At 37.1% G+C, this 16,117-nt stretch overlaps 1 protein-coding gene across 6 annotated transcripts; it reads left to right on the top strand.

Moving 5' to 3' along the window:
• The first annotated feature begins 1,623 nt into the window (after positions 1-1,623).
• Positions 1,624-15,818, top strand: LOC131783371 (uncharacterized). 6 transcript variants are annotated; one of them, XM_066159881.1, is made up of 3 exons: positions 1,624-1,661; positions 13,497-13,543; positions 14,049-15,818. In XM_066159881.1, the coding sequence occupies exon 3, from the start codon at positions 14,049-14,051 to the stop codon at positions 14,994-14,996; it is 948 nt and encodes a 315-aa protein (XP_066015978.1). In that variant the 5' UTR covers positions 1,624-1,661; positions 13,497-13,543; the 3' UTR covers positions 14,997-15,818. The 6 variants fall into 6 exon arrangements, with proteins under 6 accessions (XP_066015978.1, XP_058956113.2, XP_058956121.2 ...); XM_059100130.2 differs by lacking the exon at positions 1,624-1,661 and adding an exon at positions 3,345-3,414; XM_059100138.2 differs by lacking the exon at positions 1,624-1,661 and adding an exon at positions 4,951-5,075.
• Positions 15,819-16,117: the final 299 nt, after the last annotated feature.

Below are 16,117 nucleotides of genomic sequence, written 5' to 3'. Positions count from 1 at the left end.
TACTCGGCAATAAACCTCCGATCAAAAGCAGCATTATTTAAACAAAATTTTCAAACAACATAATTTTCAACTTCAAGCCGTGTTGATATTGTCAATAGTTTACACATCTATATAAAAAATGGGCGTAAAGTAGAATAGCAAAGTAATATATCATCCCTGAATCTAAATTGTTAATATCGTTAACAATTTAAACATTTCTGACAAAAATGGGCAAAAAGCATAAAAACAAAGTAATTTATGGGTGTTTTTCTCCCTAACTTGTCGGAACGAGTTTCTTATACGACTGGTGATCTATGATTCTTGAGTGAATACAAGCATGAGACTAGGAACTGTATAATTGTCCTGTTTCTGGCACCATATCTAGAGTTCCAGTTGAACGAAATTATCAGGTCAAATACACTAACAGGATATCATGTCACTCACCTGAAATATTTTCTAAACTAATCTAGGAAGTTACTTCGAAAAATTTTGGCTCGTTAGTGTTTATGTAGTCTAAATTTCCTATAAATCCGAGAAACATCACAAGAAACCAGTCGCTTATTTTAAAAACGACCAATAACTAGTAAGGACTGGTGTTGTATGACGAATGCTACTACTACAATTCTAGACTAAGCACTGCCACAATTTATCGTCAATAACTTCTCATATGCTTGCCTCATTAGTAGCTACTCTACAGGATATCATGGGGAGGGTTTCGTGACATCAAAAAAAAAAAAACTTCTAATGATGAAAGAGACTACTCAAGCTATAAAAAGCCTTACTTCGGAAAGAGACGCACGGAATGGGGGTGGCTGGGTGAGGAAAATCGATGCAGAGACTGTGGGGGCATGGGCATTTCCACCCCAACTACACTGAACTCTTAAACGACCCTGGCCAACAGAAATGTGTCGCTTGGAAAGTTCCTTCGCAATCTGGAGACCAGTTGTCTGCCTCCATCAAGAGGAGGTTTCGCACAACCAGCGGGGCCATTAACGGAAAGCGTAATAATCCTTGAATTATATGACTGAAAACAGCGTAAATCCGGTTACGCTGAACTCCCGGCTTCGTTGAGTAAAAAGTGGAAAAAAATGATGGTGAAAGGTGTTTTGCCTTCTCTGCTGGAGGTAAATTCAAGAATTACAATTTTAGGCAAAAGAGAAGTAAACAGTATCATTTACTTAACGGATTACTAAGGCGTAGTATGTAAGCTTAGATTAGCACAATTGGATCATACTGCGCAAACATGAACGCATGAATCTCACAAAGGAAAAACCTTTCCAAATGTTATCCAGTGGCTAAAAGGTATTCAGGAGGCTGAATTTCAATTAATTTAAGACGTTCTCAACATCATGCTTGACAAAAAATTTAAGTTGATCATTGCTGTTCTCATGCTAAAGGCATTGGTTGACCAATCGCGCTGCCGTGTCAATGGGTGTGGGGCCTGCTGTTTTTATGCTAAGGGCGTTGGATGACAAATCGCGCTGTCGTGTTAATGGGCTAGGTTCCCATAAGCGTACTGAGCGAGGCGACAAGTGTCTCGTGACGATGATCTCTCGGCGCCGGAACAGCAGCCGATTAAAGCTTCTTGAGATGAAAAATCCCACTAGAGAAGCTACTTAAGCCATTTCACCACCAAAGGCAAACAAGGACGCTACGAAGCGAGTCATCACCTCTCTTTCTGGGTAAGTTGAAGAATTCTTTCGTTTTCTCTTCGCGTTCACCCATCCATGAAGGAAATTACTCAATAGTACTTAAAGAATATGATAGTTTGGTTAACCAATCTAGTGTTTATTCAATTATTTGTTAATTGAATATTTTAGCTTGTCGAGTCGAACATCGCCATCTCAACTGAGCGAAGTTCAAATCGTGTTAGCTTTTCTTAATGCGTCTAACATTTTCCATGCCAAAAACGTTAATGAGTTCTTTAAGTAGAAACCTACCAAAGGTCGTTTTCCGTTGTTTTTTCGTTTCTTCATTTTGCCCAAAAATAAAGATTAAATTTTGTTCATAACAAGGCAACCCAGTTACACCGAAGCTTTGCGATAAGCCCGTTCATTTGCCTGTGCAGACACTTCAACGTTTATTTTCTGTTCCGATCCCACTAACACGTACTCCAGTGTAACTTCGCATTCATCGTCATTGACTGTGCAGTGATGACCTTTAGTTCAAAACCTGTTTTATCACACTTCGTGGGTTGAATTAGCTTGTTTCAAAATGGTATATTAAAAGCAATTATGGGATTCGTTAATATGGGTAGTACAAAAAAGACCAACGCCCTTCGAGTGATTAGCATCTGATTTCTCCTTACAGTATCGCTGCTGAATCAAACATAACGGTCATGATAATAAAAGAAATGATCACCAACGAGAGGTCTTGATTCGTAAACAAATGAAGAAATGTAAAATGGTTTCCGTGTTTACATAGCCTGATCTAAACACGCGGGAGGTTGGGAGAACACGAGATAAGCGTAGGAAACCACGACGCGAAGCAGCAATGGTTTCTTTTATAAAATAACTAATGAAAAAGGAACGAAAACCGTGTTTACATACGCTCATGTAAAATGGTTTTATGGCCAATCAGAGCGCGCGTACTATTTGAATTATTTTATAATTCTCCTTGTCTGTATTGTATAAAAAACAAAATGGAGAATATAAACATAGCGGAGTGTTTCCTTGATATAACAAAAAGCTGTGCCTGTAGGTTTACAAGGAAATTTCAAATGAAATTAGAAATTAGAAATTTTCCATCTAACAGATGGAAAAAACTAGATACCAGATTATGAGAAAACAAGGCCAAGCTTTATGTCATATCCGAGGTCTTCAATGGGGGCAATCTAGCCACGGGCCAAATAAGATTATAGAATAATTCTCTGTTTCCTTCTTATTCAATATAGGATAGAGATATCACTTCATTAAGATAGGAGTTGGCAGACCTTCCAATCACAACACAATTAAGATAAAACAAGTCCTTGAGGTAAAGGATTTGCCAATTTAGAAATCTTAGCCCTCTGCTTATCTCTCTTTGATAGTCTTAGTATTCTACAGCCTTAAAAGCTAATAGCATAGCAGGAAAGAGTAATCGAGTGTTTTGTCAGACCCAGGAAATGATTTAATAGGGAATAACATTGGCCATTTTTAACGGAAATCTCTAGAAAGGGTTGCTTTCACCAAAATTGCGAAATTTCGATTCGTTGCCTACTTGCGAGGTATAACACGATAACTTTCATAAATTTTTTAACGCTGAGACTTAAAGGAAGTTACAAAATATCGGTTCGGTGAGAAAGAAAACACAAAATAGAAAATGGTAGAGCAAGAAGAAAAAGGGATTTCTCAAGGTGAAGAAGATTGTCTTGATTGGAATGAAATGATTACAAAAGATTAGTTCGGTGAGACAGAAAAACACAAAAGAGGCAGTGATATATCAAAAAGGAAAAAGGTTAGTTGAGGTTAAAAAAGACTGACATGGATTGTAAATGAATACAAAAGATTACTTCGATAAGATGGAAAACAACAAAAGAGGTTATGGTATACCAAGGAGGAACGAGAATGGAGAAGATTATAGTGAATTGCAAATTATAATCTCAAGACAATTTAGTTAGTAAGAATTTGACAAGATAGAAGAACCATAACATCGCCATTCCTTGAAAATTCTAGAAAGGAGATTTGGTAGTCTGTCTGAGTAAGAGGGTTTTATTGAATATTACTTCGCGTGGGCAAACCATTCTTCTTTCCCGGTTTACTATGCCATTCTAGTTCACAGTAATCTATCGTTTTAGTATCAGCCTCGATGCATGAAATTACATGGCTGTCATGGAAATCTCGTTGCCTTCCTTTTTCAAAATGACGAAGGATGACAACAGCACCACCTGATGATAGAAATGATAAAAGACTCTATGTTTTAAGGAGAGCAGTGAAATATTTCCTGTTTACTTTGGAACTGGAACCTTTTTACTTCAGCTGATAACTCAGCTACAAAGAAAACAAACACAAACGGAAGATAGCAGGTAATTTAGTGTTAACAACTGGGTTGAAAACGTAAATTAGCCACCGTAAAGGATAAAGAAGCTGACGTTTCGAGCGTTAGCCCTTCGTCAGAGCGATTGGAAGATAGTTGCCTATATAGTGCACTCGGTTGGGAGATCTCTAACGCTGTACGTCCTTCATTTACGATCATCATTATCCTTATTATCTTTAATTTTATCAGTTGACATGTTAGCTTCTATTTTTGTATGATAATCTGACAAATGATTTGCGGGCTAAAGGTTAATATTTCGGTTTCCTTGGATAACCCACTGAGCGAAATAGACTTTCCTGATACACATATATCGGAGTAAAGTCAGACAGACGGTCTCCAAAATCAAGGGGGGTTTAGTAAATAAATGATATGTTATCTGCACATTAACAAAGACGTTGTTTACAGAACACTTAATATAGCATCATGACTAGTAAGAGGCAAAATCAAAACGATATTTCAGAGTTACGTGGCGGTATGATTTGAGGTATTATCGAGAAATTTCTTATTTTTTCATTGAAAACTAGGTTTGTCTACAGAATCATTCCTAACATTAAATTAAATATGATATTGTATCACCTGAAACCTTCTTCAGCCGTTAAGTTCTGAAGTAAGAAAAGGCTCAACTCTAATGATTTTCCTTTCGACAAAATGGCAAAGTCCAAAATGGTTTTGCTAAAAGCGTGCCTTAGCTAGATGCCTCGAGGATTCACAATGACCTGACCTCTATCAAATAAAATTTCGAACATTTTGTTGAATTTTTGCCAGTATACACAGTTTCATCTTAATTACATCGAATAGGATTTTCTGGAGACTTGTCGATCTTCTGAGACCGCTGAAAGATGTTGGAACCCATGAGAGCTGCGTCATAATTCGCCCACAAATGCCATACGAACTAAAGGTGTAAATAATGCTTCTCTCTATCATAATCACACATGTGGATTTCTTTCGGAGATAACTTAGAAGTAGGCTGGTAGTTTACTGATCTACAAGCGGTGAGGGAAAAAACCAACCTGAAAAAAAGTTTATTGGTAGAAGAGACTGCTGGTGTTTGTGTCAACACAAAGTTTGCTGTTTTTGTGAAGGTACACTTGTAAAGTTTTGGTCTGTTTTTGTTTTATTTCGATTTTTGTTATGAGATGGTTTGTCTATCTTGAGTATTCTGGCCTAAATTCTAAAACCTCATCTAGTTCAATCCGCATAAATCGTCTTCATCCTCTACAATCTTCATTCTCTTTCGTTATATATCATTCCCAGGATTAAGAGAAAAAGAAATCTATCCATTTCTTGTTAATTGGAACATTTTCAAGCAGTAAATTGATAAGAAGAAAGAATATGAATTAGACGATATTTTTTTATTTAAAATAAAAGTCTTAGAGCTAATTTGCAAGAAATGCATAGTTATAAACTGAAGTGATAGGCAATGCAGCAAAGTGATATTAAGATCTTGGGATTAAGAGGGTTAACTTCCTTTGAGGGCAATTCTTTCTGACACTGGAAGTGACTCGATCTTCCGTGACAAAGTCCCTTACTAATAAAAAAGCCCTCACTATATATGTATACAATGGCGAAATGGTTGGGTAATGTTTGTTATACCTCAGATGGTCTAGGTAATTCATTTTCACTGATGGTTTTCTTCAACTCCATCCCTTCCATCAATCCTCCACATTGTCGGCAAGACATTTCTAAAAGACATTTCATTTTTTAAATTTGAGAATTATCACCTCTCCTTCTGGAAATATATGGATATTGTAAGAGGAAATTCATGCTTGGACACTCCGAGGAGAGAAAGCTTTAAGAATTCAATGGCCCATCTCACGCACGTCGGTTTATGTGAAGTGTATCCCAACGTAACACCCCACAATGATCCGTTTTTTGAACTCGACATGTTTAGTCATAACGAATAAATACTCTTACGCGTCGAGTTGAACTCATGTCTCAAGCAAACAGGTGCTAACTAACTTATGAAGTATTACTAACTGATCCTGGCTTCTAATTAAAAGTGAAAAATGACTTAAAACTAAGCTGATATGTAACACTTAAAGCCAATTGCAAAAGCTTTCGAAGTGGTTTTCACTGACCTAAAATAGTGACCTCCATTGCTCTCCACACGTTTCATGTTCTGTATTTTTAGATCAAACTAAGTTTTTCAAAAAGGTAGATTACAAAGGTGGAACTACAAGATTATAATTATGTGAATCATATCAGTGACCCCAAGGCAATAAATAAAAACCTTAGCAATACCCAAAAAGCACCTGAAGAAGTGAAGAGGAATGATAGTAAGAAAGAGGAAAAAAATATTTTTCATCAAAAGTATTATTGGCAACCACCATTAATTGCAAGTGAAAATTAAAAAAAAAAAACAAGACGAAAAAAAAATGAAAGTTCAGTTTTATCATGCCAGAGATTACACCTCATGACCCTTAATACCTGTATTATGCTCTTACCAACTGAATCCAACCACGGGTAAACTTTTGGTCCAAAAATAGTTTGTTATTCCTTTGAAAGGAAAAGGCCGACCGACAAAATTGAGTTAATACTGACAAATTGCCCAATATTTAATTAGTGGAAAAACGAAACCTTGACCGGCTTTTACATTCTAAAAAAAAGAAAGAAAAACAGTTTCAAAGTCTGACGACGGATACATTCCCAACAAAGCTTGAAAAGTTTTTGAATTTCATCGAGAACCTAGCTAACAACGTCTATTGAAAATATCTTTCTACACCACCCTTCCCTGGTTTTAACTTCTGCTATTTTTACCAAACCCTTTACGTAGCTTTTTCAGTTAATCAAGAACTTATTACAAATTGAGAAACCCCTTTCTTTACTACTTAGAAGTATTTGCAGTTTAATTTCCTATCTGCCGGATTTCATATATCAAATACCTCTTGTTGTACCGAGATGGCGCGCCTTGGGCTTCTCTTATTGACATCCTACACTGATGAAACGTCGGAACCCGACCTATATTAAGCCTCACCTAATATAATCGTATTACATGCTTTGGAACAAAACGATCGATAGTCTGTAATTCTCATCTAAGAGAAAAACAAATGAAGGCATTATGCATGGATAACATCGTAGACTTAGAGGCGGCGTTTATGTTGCAAGCGGAGCAAATAGATGTTTGTGCTAGAGCTTAATCTCAGTTTACCTGCCCAGTAAAAGTTGTGTCTTGAATATCGAGATAAAGCCCCTCAAAAATTTTCAGAGGACCATAAACGTTATTAGGAACTAAAGGAAACGACAAGAAAACTTTCAGTAGACAATAAACTTCAATCTGAGGAACTGAAGAAAACAACAGATACCCAACAACACGCAAGAGTATGTCACGTGAATCAAGTCACGTGTAAACGAGAGCAAACACCATAACCACTGGGTGGGGAGGGGCAACTTAAAATGTATGATGGTCAACTTTCTCATAATCGACCACCCACGGTGCAAGAAAAAGCAGTCGCCTTGTGAAGCCATCCGCTTGAATAAACATCCATATATACAAAAGGCCAAACACTGATTACATCTTCTATCCATTGCTACTTCATAAGTTGATGCAGGGAACTAAAAAGTTCCTTTACACGTAACATATTTAAAATCAGTCAGTTCGAACAGTGTACGACTCGCTTTTTAATTCCTGAATTTAGGTCATGCACCTCTTGCACCTTTACATTTCAAAATGTGTTCCTTCGTACATAACTTAAAATCAGTTCAACTTAAAAAATCTTTTCCGTGTTACATCGTCACATGAAAGGAAAAATATACATTTGTTTTTCTCTCTTTTCAAACAGATCTCTTTGACGTCTGAGTAATGCATGGGTTTCCTAATGCTTTCCTGATGCTTATCGAAAAAACACTGAGGCAAAAGAATCATACAAATTTCTGGCCTCGAAAACGATCTCAGTCTCTTGAGAGGTTTAAACAGTGGTCGATTAATACATGAAAGAAACAGAATTCAACTGAATTTAAGTGGTTCATATTTATGACGTGTTTTCAAATATGCCTTTTTGAATTATGGTCTGCACACATAACCTAGCCAAATAAAATAGCAACCACAATCTCTCTTAGACTGTTTTGCATTCTCAAAAGTGTTTCTTAACTTGAAAAATTATGGCCGTGTGGAAACCAAGAAGGACTCGATCCGTATCTTATACACGACACTTCAAAAACAACCGAGATAAACTTTGCAAAACACAGCCGACCTTCAAATTAGCCTCAAATTAAATCCGTTATTGCTTTCACGATTTCACGCATCGATGCCCCTTCATGGTTTGTTTGTGCTTCGAAAAGTTCTTCTATCCTTCGTTTAAAAAAGTTGTTGCGTTAAAATGGAATCGGATATCGTTTTATCTTAGACAATTCTGTGACTAGTAAACAAGGGCTGAAATTCTCTACAATTACGTGATCTGGGGTACCAGTTGAACTAAGACAAATACACTCACCCTGTGTTGAACGTAATTATTAATAGCACTTATTTTTCTAAACGGCTTACACTGATATTAAATTCCCAGACAGACTTAGGAAAGTTAAGACGATTGGTTATCCGAAAGCATAACGCCAAACGTTGTTTAGGCTACGCAAATGATGTTAGAAGGCCTTCTAAAATTAAACTGTTTATCTGCAACGAGGTAGTCATAACAGATTTTTGAAGAAAGACTTGGTTTTCGTTTTTCCAATACAAACAAACAAATAATGATAAAAAAAATATGTTTAATACCTCAATCTGCTTTAAAAACACAACATAGATATTAGAAATTTACTGGCTGTTTTTTCCTACTTTTTAATTTTTTTTCTCGCAGTTTTTCGCCTTTTTTCATTAATGAACGAGAAAGTATTGAGTTCTACGCTTTTCTAATGAGCCCCAGCGAAGTCCGCCCTTTCTGTTAACCGTGGGCTTTCGACACGGAAAAGAGGCATTCCAAGAATGGTAGCCGTGTCGCCAAGTCGCCGCATACTTTTAACGCAAGTACAATGTCCAAAAAAAAAAAATTATGTCGCTATCGTTTTTTTAAGTGTGTTCATTTGCAAAGTCACAGTAAATTTTTCGTGTAATCTTCTAGACTTTCATTTTACTTCTTTCAAAGTGAGTTATTTGGCATTATCCTTCTCGTATTGAAATACACACCTTTTAAAAATTCATTTTAAATTCATTTTAAATTCAGTTACTTATGAAGTTCCGACAACTCTCTTCTACTATTTAAAGAAAAACCCTGAGATTGTAGCATCTACAGACTTAAAAAGACTTCTGTACTATTCTGAAACTTCACGCGTCTCTGTGTTTTCTAATTTGGCTCCGAAAGAGAATTCTAACGAGGATGGCTATTGATGGAAAAGATTATAAAACAAGGATTGTACGTGAGTTCAAAATATTAGTTTGGTAGGATATGAAAACAATTAAGAGACAATAATAACCCACGAAGGACAAAGGATGACTTGGGATGGAGAAGATTAAGACGAATTGTGAATGAAAACCATGACGAATTTCGGGTAACGTTTCCCAGGATGCACGAAATTAGCAGTAGACCTTCGATTTTTCGAGACTTAGGGAGTTTCGTATGCGATGTATTGAAAACTTCACTTGGGAACTGAGATGTACTAAGGCCTTTTAAAACTGTCCATTGCCTTCAACCGGTTGTTTTCTCGCTCGTAAAACACTCATTTAAGACCCTGTTTTCGAAGGGAATGCCCAGCGAAGCGATCATTCGCTTGACACCTATCCATGTTTACTACACCAAAACACACCTTTCCTTATTTCATCCCAACAACCACCTCCCTCAAATGTACCATTCCTAAAAACAAGCTTAGACTTCCTGTCTCCGTTCACGACACTCACAAGTGTTTTGGGTTTCTCAAGTGGTTCTTGACTTGAGAGAATTCATTCAGCTCCCACGCCCTCTCTTATACCATGACGCTTCTGTCTCGTCGATCGTACGTGAGCTTTGAGGTAGTTGGAGCGTCTGTAACTCATGACAACCATACCGAATCGATAATAGTTTTCTAAAATGGATGTATTTAAGAGTGTCTATATTCCTGCTGGAATTTTGGTAGCTTAGTTTGATTTTTAAATCTCCAGTCAACAAACTATAACATTGGCTAAACTGTCTTAGACCTGAACAAATCCCTTGGTTACCTTGTCAAGCCAGTCGTGATAAATATCTCACTTATTCTTTCATTCGCACTTAGCAAAACCACCCACTACTTACAAATAACGATAGCTATTCGCAGAACCTAGTATTGTAAGTCTATAAATCGAACGTGTGGGTGAAAACTTCAGACATAGTTCAGTGAGAGCAAAGATTCGTCTAAGGTATATCATGCAGTTACGTAAAGCCCAAGACATTACTTTGAAGTTGTTCGTGGGGAACAGAACACCCTGTGGTCCAGTTTTTTTTTTTTAATTGTACATGAGGTGAAAAATTTCGTAAGGCAAAATTATCCTTCTGTTTAGATTGAGTAGAAAGCTTTAGCTTGCATCTAATCCACGGGGTGACTATGAGAAAGTCAATGAATACCAGATTACGCAAGGGCGTCTGTGTTAAAATTGGCAACAACACTGACAACTTATATTAATTTTACAGGCAATATAAACAATGTATGATTGCAAAAGTCAATCGGCAATCCTTCTAAACATTCAACAAACCCGGCCCTATACTCTAAAAGAAATGAGTTTCGCAAGGTTTTTCATATGTGTTGTAATATTTACATGTTAGCCTACACTGTTTTGAAATGAGCGAAGGATGGCAAAATTACTCTTTAAAGCACGAATCGTTACCTTACACGCTTTTATCTAACACAATTTCTGGTGCGTTCTTCGCAAAATTTTCCAGAGCTTTTAGATTTTGCCAGCAAATAACATGTTTCTCGAGAAAAAAAAACTTATTTCAGAAATTAGGAGGATCGTTTCTTCAGACAGAAACATCTATGAAAGAACTTTGTAGGCGGACTAAGAACTGAAATCTTTTTTTTCCGCCTCACTTAAGATCCCGAAATAAGCTTGATATTTTGATCGATTTTGTATTTTTGTCAGCATAAAAACATCTTCTGTGCTCTCAAGAAAATCAGGTCAAATTGAATTAGGAAACCAAGTTTTTAAAGTGGATTTTAAATAGCACTTCTGCGAAGAGGGAACCTTGGAGGTCTCAAAGACAAAATTCTTTACGCCTTACTAAAGATACCAGAAATAAAGTTGCGTTGACTGCGTGCGACTACTTAGATGTGAAGGAGGCCAATACGGTACTAGAGATTCCATAGTAATTTCCAGCTGTTGATTTATTACAATGGAATGCTCTATACTTCAGTTCACGAATGGATGAGTCACATCTGAACCCTTTCTGCGGCATCAAATCATCGAAAAAACGCTCAACCGGAATATGTTTTCAATGAAAACTGACTGCGCCCAAAGCACAAGCTTTGTACAATGACAAGAAGACCTAGAAGTAATTTAGTGACCTTAATGCGCCCACAAAAACTATATTTAAGCGTATTTGGACCACTGGAATAGTATTGCTGTCATACTTCCTCAAACAGTGCTCGAAAACAGACGTCATACTTTAAACAACTTACGTCAGTAGCTAGCCAAGCAGTTTGAAGGCGTGATAATGAAACATGAAAATTTTATAATAACCAAACATAACAAAAACAACATAACCGCTCCAAGAATGATAGAAAAAACTCTCTCAAATAGAAGTGCATAATTATATCCGTGGGGTAAACCGACGAGGTGCGATACGGTCCGAAATGTAAAATGTCCGGTGGGGGATGATTTGATGGTAGCCCTTTTTCTTGCATTCTTACTATTACTGAGCTCAACAATGTCTGTCTTCATACCAGGGTTTTTATGAGCCATGACTCTTTTCCATACTCTTCCTAACAAATAAAATATCGTCTGTTACGTCAAAGTTTTAAACCCAGGTCTTGCAATTTGTAACATAGGGGATTGTTACAACGTGGGTAAAGTCTCTGTTCCATGCATACATATCACTACTACTACTGTATTGACTTAATGATGCCTTCAGCTATAACCCCTATAAGCTCTGAAGGGGGATGCTTGCCTGATTTTATCCTGGTTTGCTCACAACCTTTGCCTTGGGAAAGAATAAATTAACCTCATATTGATCGAAACGCGTAATTTCCAACCACAAAAAAAAAATTTAAAAAAATAGCAACACGTTTGCGTATAACTGTATTGTCCCAGGTCAAGTTCGTGGGAAAAAAGGAAATGAGAACTTTATATGCAATTTACTGAAACAAACAATGAAAACGTTTTCATTTTAAAATAAGTGTTTTTTTTGTCCGTGCGGCTTAAAAATTTCATTTACAGTTTCTGCACAAGTCATGATGACTGATCATTACGGAGACGGATACATTCGCTTGAGAGATTTTCTTTTACGATAATTTCGAAAGGCTTCTTTTATAGAAAAAAAACTAAACAATTTCAGAGTAATATGATAAAAAATTTTGCTACAAATCTGTCAGAGACGGGCTGGTATTCAATTCAAGATTGCGGCCCTTTTTAAGTCAAGAGTATGAAATTTGTCGGTATTATCTTTCGGCGCCCTTACCTGAAATCTGGAAACAAATTATTTCTAGTATGTTTGTAATCCGTTTTAACGCCTGACACTTCACCGTTTTCTTTTTTTTTTTGTTTTTTTTTTTTTAGCAATTACATTCATTAGTGCCGGGTATTACAGAGACTAAGTAAAGGCAATAACAGTTTGAAATCAACAGTACATAGAAGTAAGTTCACGGCTCCATTTCCGCCACCTCTTTGCTTTTCTCTAACACATTTTAGAGCGACTAATGTTTTGTCTTCTGGCGCCACATCGAAGCTAATATATCATAACATTAATTTCGAGTTAATTGCAGGTTTTCTTCTTGTGTTAGATTAAGTTAAGTTATTGTCAAAAGAACTTCAAAGGCATGTTTTAAACTCGAATATGAATGGTTAGCTGGGTGGAACTATGTAAACGAAAACTTGTTGAAGAGAGACAAAGATTTTTTGCGTTTCAATTTACCGAAGGTGGCTCAATACACAATTGACAATCCAAAAAATCTATTCATTGCCGCGTTGGTGGCGCCAACAGTCTTAAGCTTTGCTGGAACGAATCGATATTCCAGCTCAATAAATCACGCCTTCTCGCTTGGAGCCGACTGCTGACTAAAACAGGTTTCATAAACAAAGCAAAGGTGACTTAATTGTCTAATTTGGACAGTGGTTTTTGTCGGCAGAGGCATACGTGGAGACAATATATATCACGGGTGAGCGAGAACAGTTTATATTCAAACAAGTGCTCTACTTCGACACTTGTGTCAGAAATTTCAAGGCTTGTTTTCTTCCCGCAAAGGAATCGTCATTGTATTACTGACGGGGTAAGCTGAGAAAGATTTCAACTATTAACTCTTCCCTTTCGAAAGAAATTCGAAGTTTTCATTACAACCAGACAGGTTAACACTTCAGCTTAATTTACGATTGCTTCAAATGATTATCTTTAAGAACTCGCTTTTCTATCTTTCAGATAAACGTCACGAAGAAAAGTCATCGTTTAAGAGTTGATTCAGAAAGGTAATTGACGCAGTCTGCGAGCCCTTCTTTTTTTAGTACAATTGTGCATTATAACTGACTGCTAGAAGTTTTTGTTCCTTCCGCTCTTCTCGTAAACCACGAGTGTTCAACGTGGACCAAACAAACCAAACCTAACCATAAACAAATAACATTTTAATAGCTACAGTAGCAAAGGCGTGTGGCCGACCAAGATTATGCATGTTGAAAGCGAAGTCAGTTTTATTTACTGTTGTAAACAAAGTTTCCTTCATTGTTCCGAATATATACGACTATGTCAGAGTAGGCAGATTATTTTGGTTATGGAGTTTCCTCATGGATTAAAACGAAAGATATATTCTTTAAATTCTAATTGTGCATTTTAAGTGATTGTAGAAAGTACAGCAATATCACGCGAAATCACGAACGTTCTATTAGTAGAAACGCTAGTAGCAATACAAGTTAAATATAACATGAATTTGATTGAGCCTCAAAAGTGATTGACGTCTTCATTTTTTTTCCTCATCAGATGGTAGTCAAAAGACTTGTCAACTTCAATTATTTCTGTTTGGTTACCCTCTTGATTTTGACGGATCTGTCGTTGCTGTTTTCATCTCCAGTTCCGTTTATGGAACTCCTTAACGGCAAAACAAGCGCACTTCCTAGAGAAGATAAAGGAGAACTTCCCTCTAGAGATCCAATTAGCTTGCTCGGGAACCAAGTCCTCCCACAACGAAAAGTCGACGAGACCCCGACGCTTGATACAACGAAAAGCTTGTCAGCTGTTCAGAATAACTTATTCAACTTAAAGTCCACGAAACTGCATAGGAACACCAACCTATCAACAGCAAGAAGACGTCAACAGTTGGAGCTCATGCAGTTGAGAGTTTCGCGTCCATCTTCCCCAAGCGACCTCAATTTAAAATCTGCAACCAAACAACAAGCAAGAGGTGGTCTTCCTTTGCAGAGTTCATCGTCTAGTACGCAGAAGGAGCCATGGGAACTTCTCCCAATTAGGCCCAAGAAAGCAACGGAGGGGAAGAACGGAAATAATCCGGAAATAAGCGTCCAATTTAGCGGGAGCGGGGCCACAGAAGACTCAGTTGGAAAAAGGCCAGCGACCAGAAGGCCGGTGATATCAAACAGCAACAAAATGCCTATATCCAGTGGAGTTCCCCAAGTAAAATTAGGCAGGATGAATCTAAAAAGCGAATGGTGCGTGATACATCCCTTCAAAGACAGAGTGCATCATCGCGGCTGCCAAAGTGCAGAAATCAACAACAGCTTGTGCTATGGACAATGCAATTCGTTTTTCATCCCAAAGAAATTTGTTTCCTGTGCATATTGCGCGCCCTCCTCACAGGAGACAATCAAAGTGCGACTGGAATGCCCCGGACAAAATCCCTCCTTTGTGATAAAGAAGCTTAAAATTGTGAAGGAATGTGCTTGCAAAGACTGTGGATTGCTCAAGCAGTAGAGAACTGTTAATCCACATCAAAAGTCGTTCCAACGAATGAAGAGAACACTTCATAACAGCTTTCCAGCCAGTTGACCGCTGTCGATCTTACCAAAAAAGATACAAAAAGGAAAGATTTCCCAACAGTAATACGCTACAAGAAGACATCTGCTGAGTCGGCGGAGCGCAGTACACCAAGGAAAAATAAGTTAATTTTAATAAAGTTTCAACAATGTAAAATACTATTCGTTACCTTATCGACGTAAACAAGATTTGTTAGCGACAAAGAACAGTAATGTATATTTACGAAAGGCAAAAGCTGCCATATTTAAACATGGAGATAAGTATCAAGCAAAACTTGATTTGTATCTATATATGAGCGACATGATTCGTAGTTTTGAGGAAAACAACTAATTTACTTGTATAAAAATTGTTATAAATATATTATTCAGTTTGGAATGGAGATTAAATAGAGTAATATCGATACCCCTGATGTCGGGATGTCAGAACTTTTGGTTTACAACGAGAATTGAAGGGAATTGGAGAGAATTGTTGCACATTTTTAACATAAGACCATGGACGTTGTTCAGAAAAAAAAATTTAGCGAAAGCTGGGCATGAAACATTTCCCGTAAGAGTGCAAACTTGACAGTTTAAGAGCGTTAAATGCTTGAGAAATATAGAGATTGGAGAGCCGTGTAATCATATTAAATTACAGCGTCTCAAACTTAATTGTCTGGCTTCATGTTTACAGCAGGTTAGGCTCTTTGTGGGAAACTACTCGACGAAACAATAGTGTAATTACATGATAAATGATTTTTGAAGAATAAAGCGAAACAATGGATAAAAAGGATAATGACAATGAATAATTTCAAACACATTCTTCTTTCTCTTAAACCCTTTTTGAGTCCTATAGTCGCCAAAGGATTCAACGCTTACACAGTCACAAAAGCGCGTCATTTTCTAATTCAGCGACTCCTTTGAGAGATGTAAACAACGTCAAATTAAATCCGCAAAGTTTAGAATCATTTCAGGTGAAACTACACAGAGCCTGAATATTGCTGGAGAATCTCTTTCGAAATTCTTGATCAACTTAACTCGCGTTGCGTCCAGTATACTGGAAGCATCTGAAATAAATCTTCA

Source organism: Pocillopora verrucosa, chromosome 12 (genome assembly GCF_036669915.1).
Source record: "Pocillopora verrucosa isolate sample1 chromosome 12, ASM3666991v2, whole genome shotgun sequence".
Taxonomy (NCBI): domain Eukaryota; kingdom Metazoa; phylum Cnidaria; class Anthozoa; order Scleractinia; family Pocilloporidae; genus Pocillopora; species Pocillopora verrucosa.
The sequence above is the reverse complement of the archived record's forward strand: the minus strand, read 5'-3'. Positions and strand labels throughout refer to the sequence as shown.

Coding starts and splice junctions, on each gene's coding strand:
- LOC131783371 (XM_066159881.1), top strand. CDS start 14,049: ATGGTAGTCAAAAGACTTGTCAACTTCAATTATTTCTGTTTGGTTACC.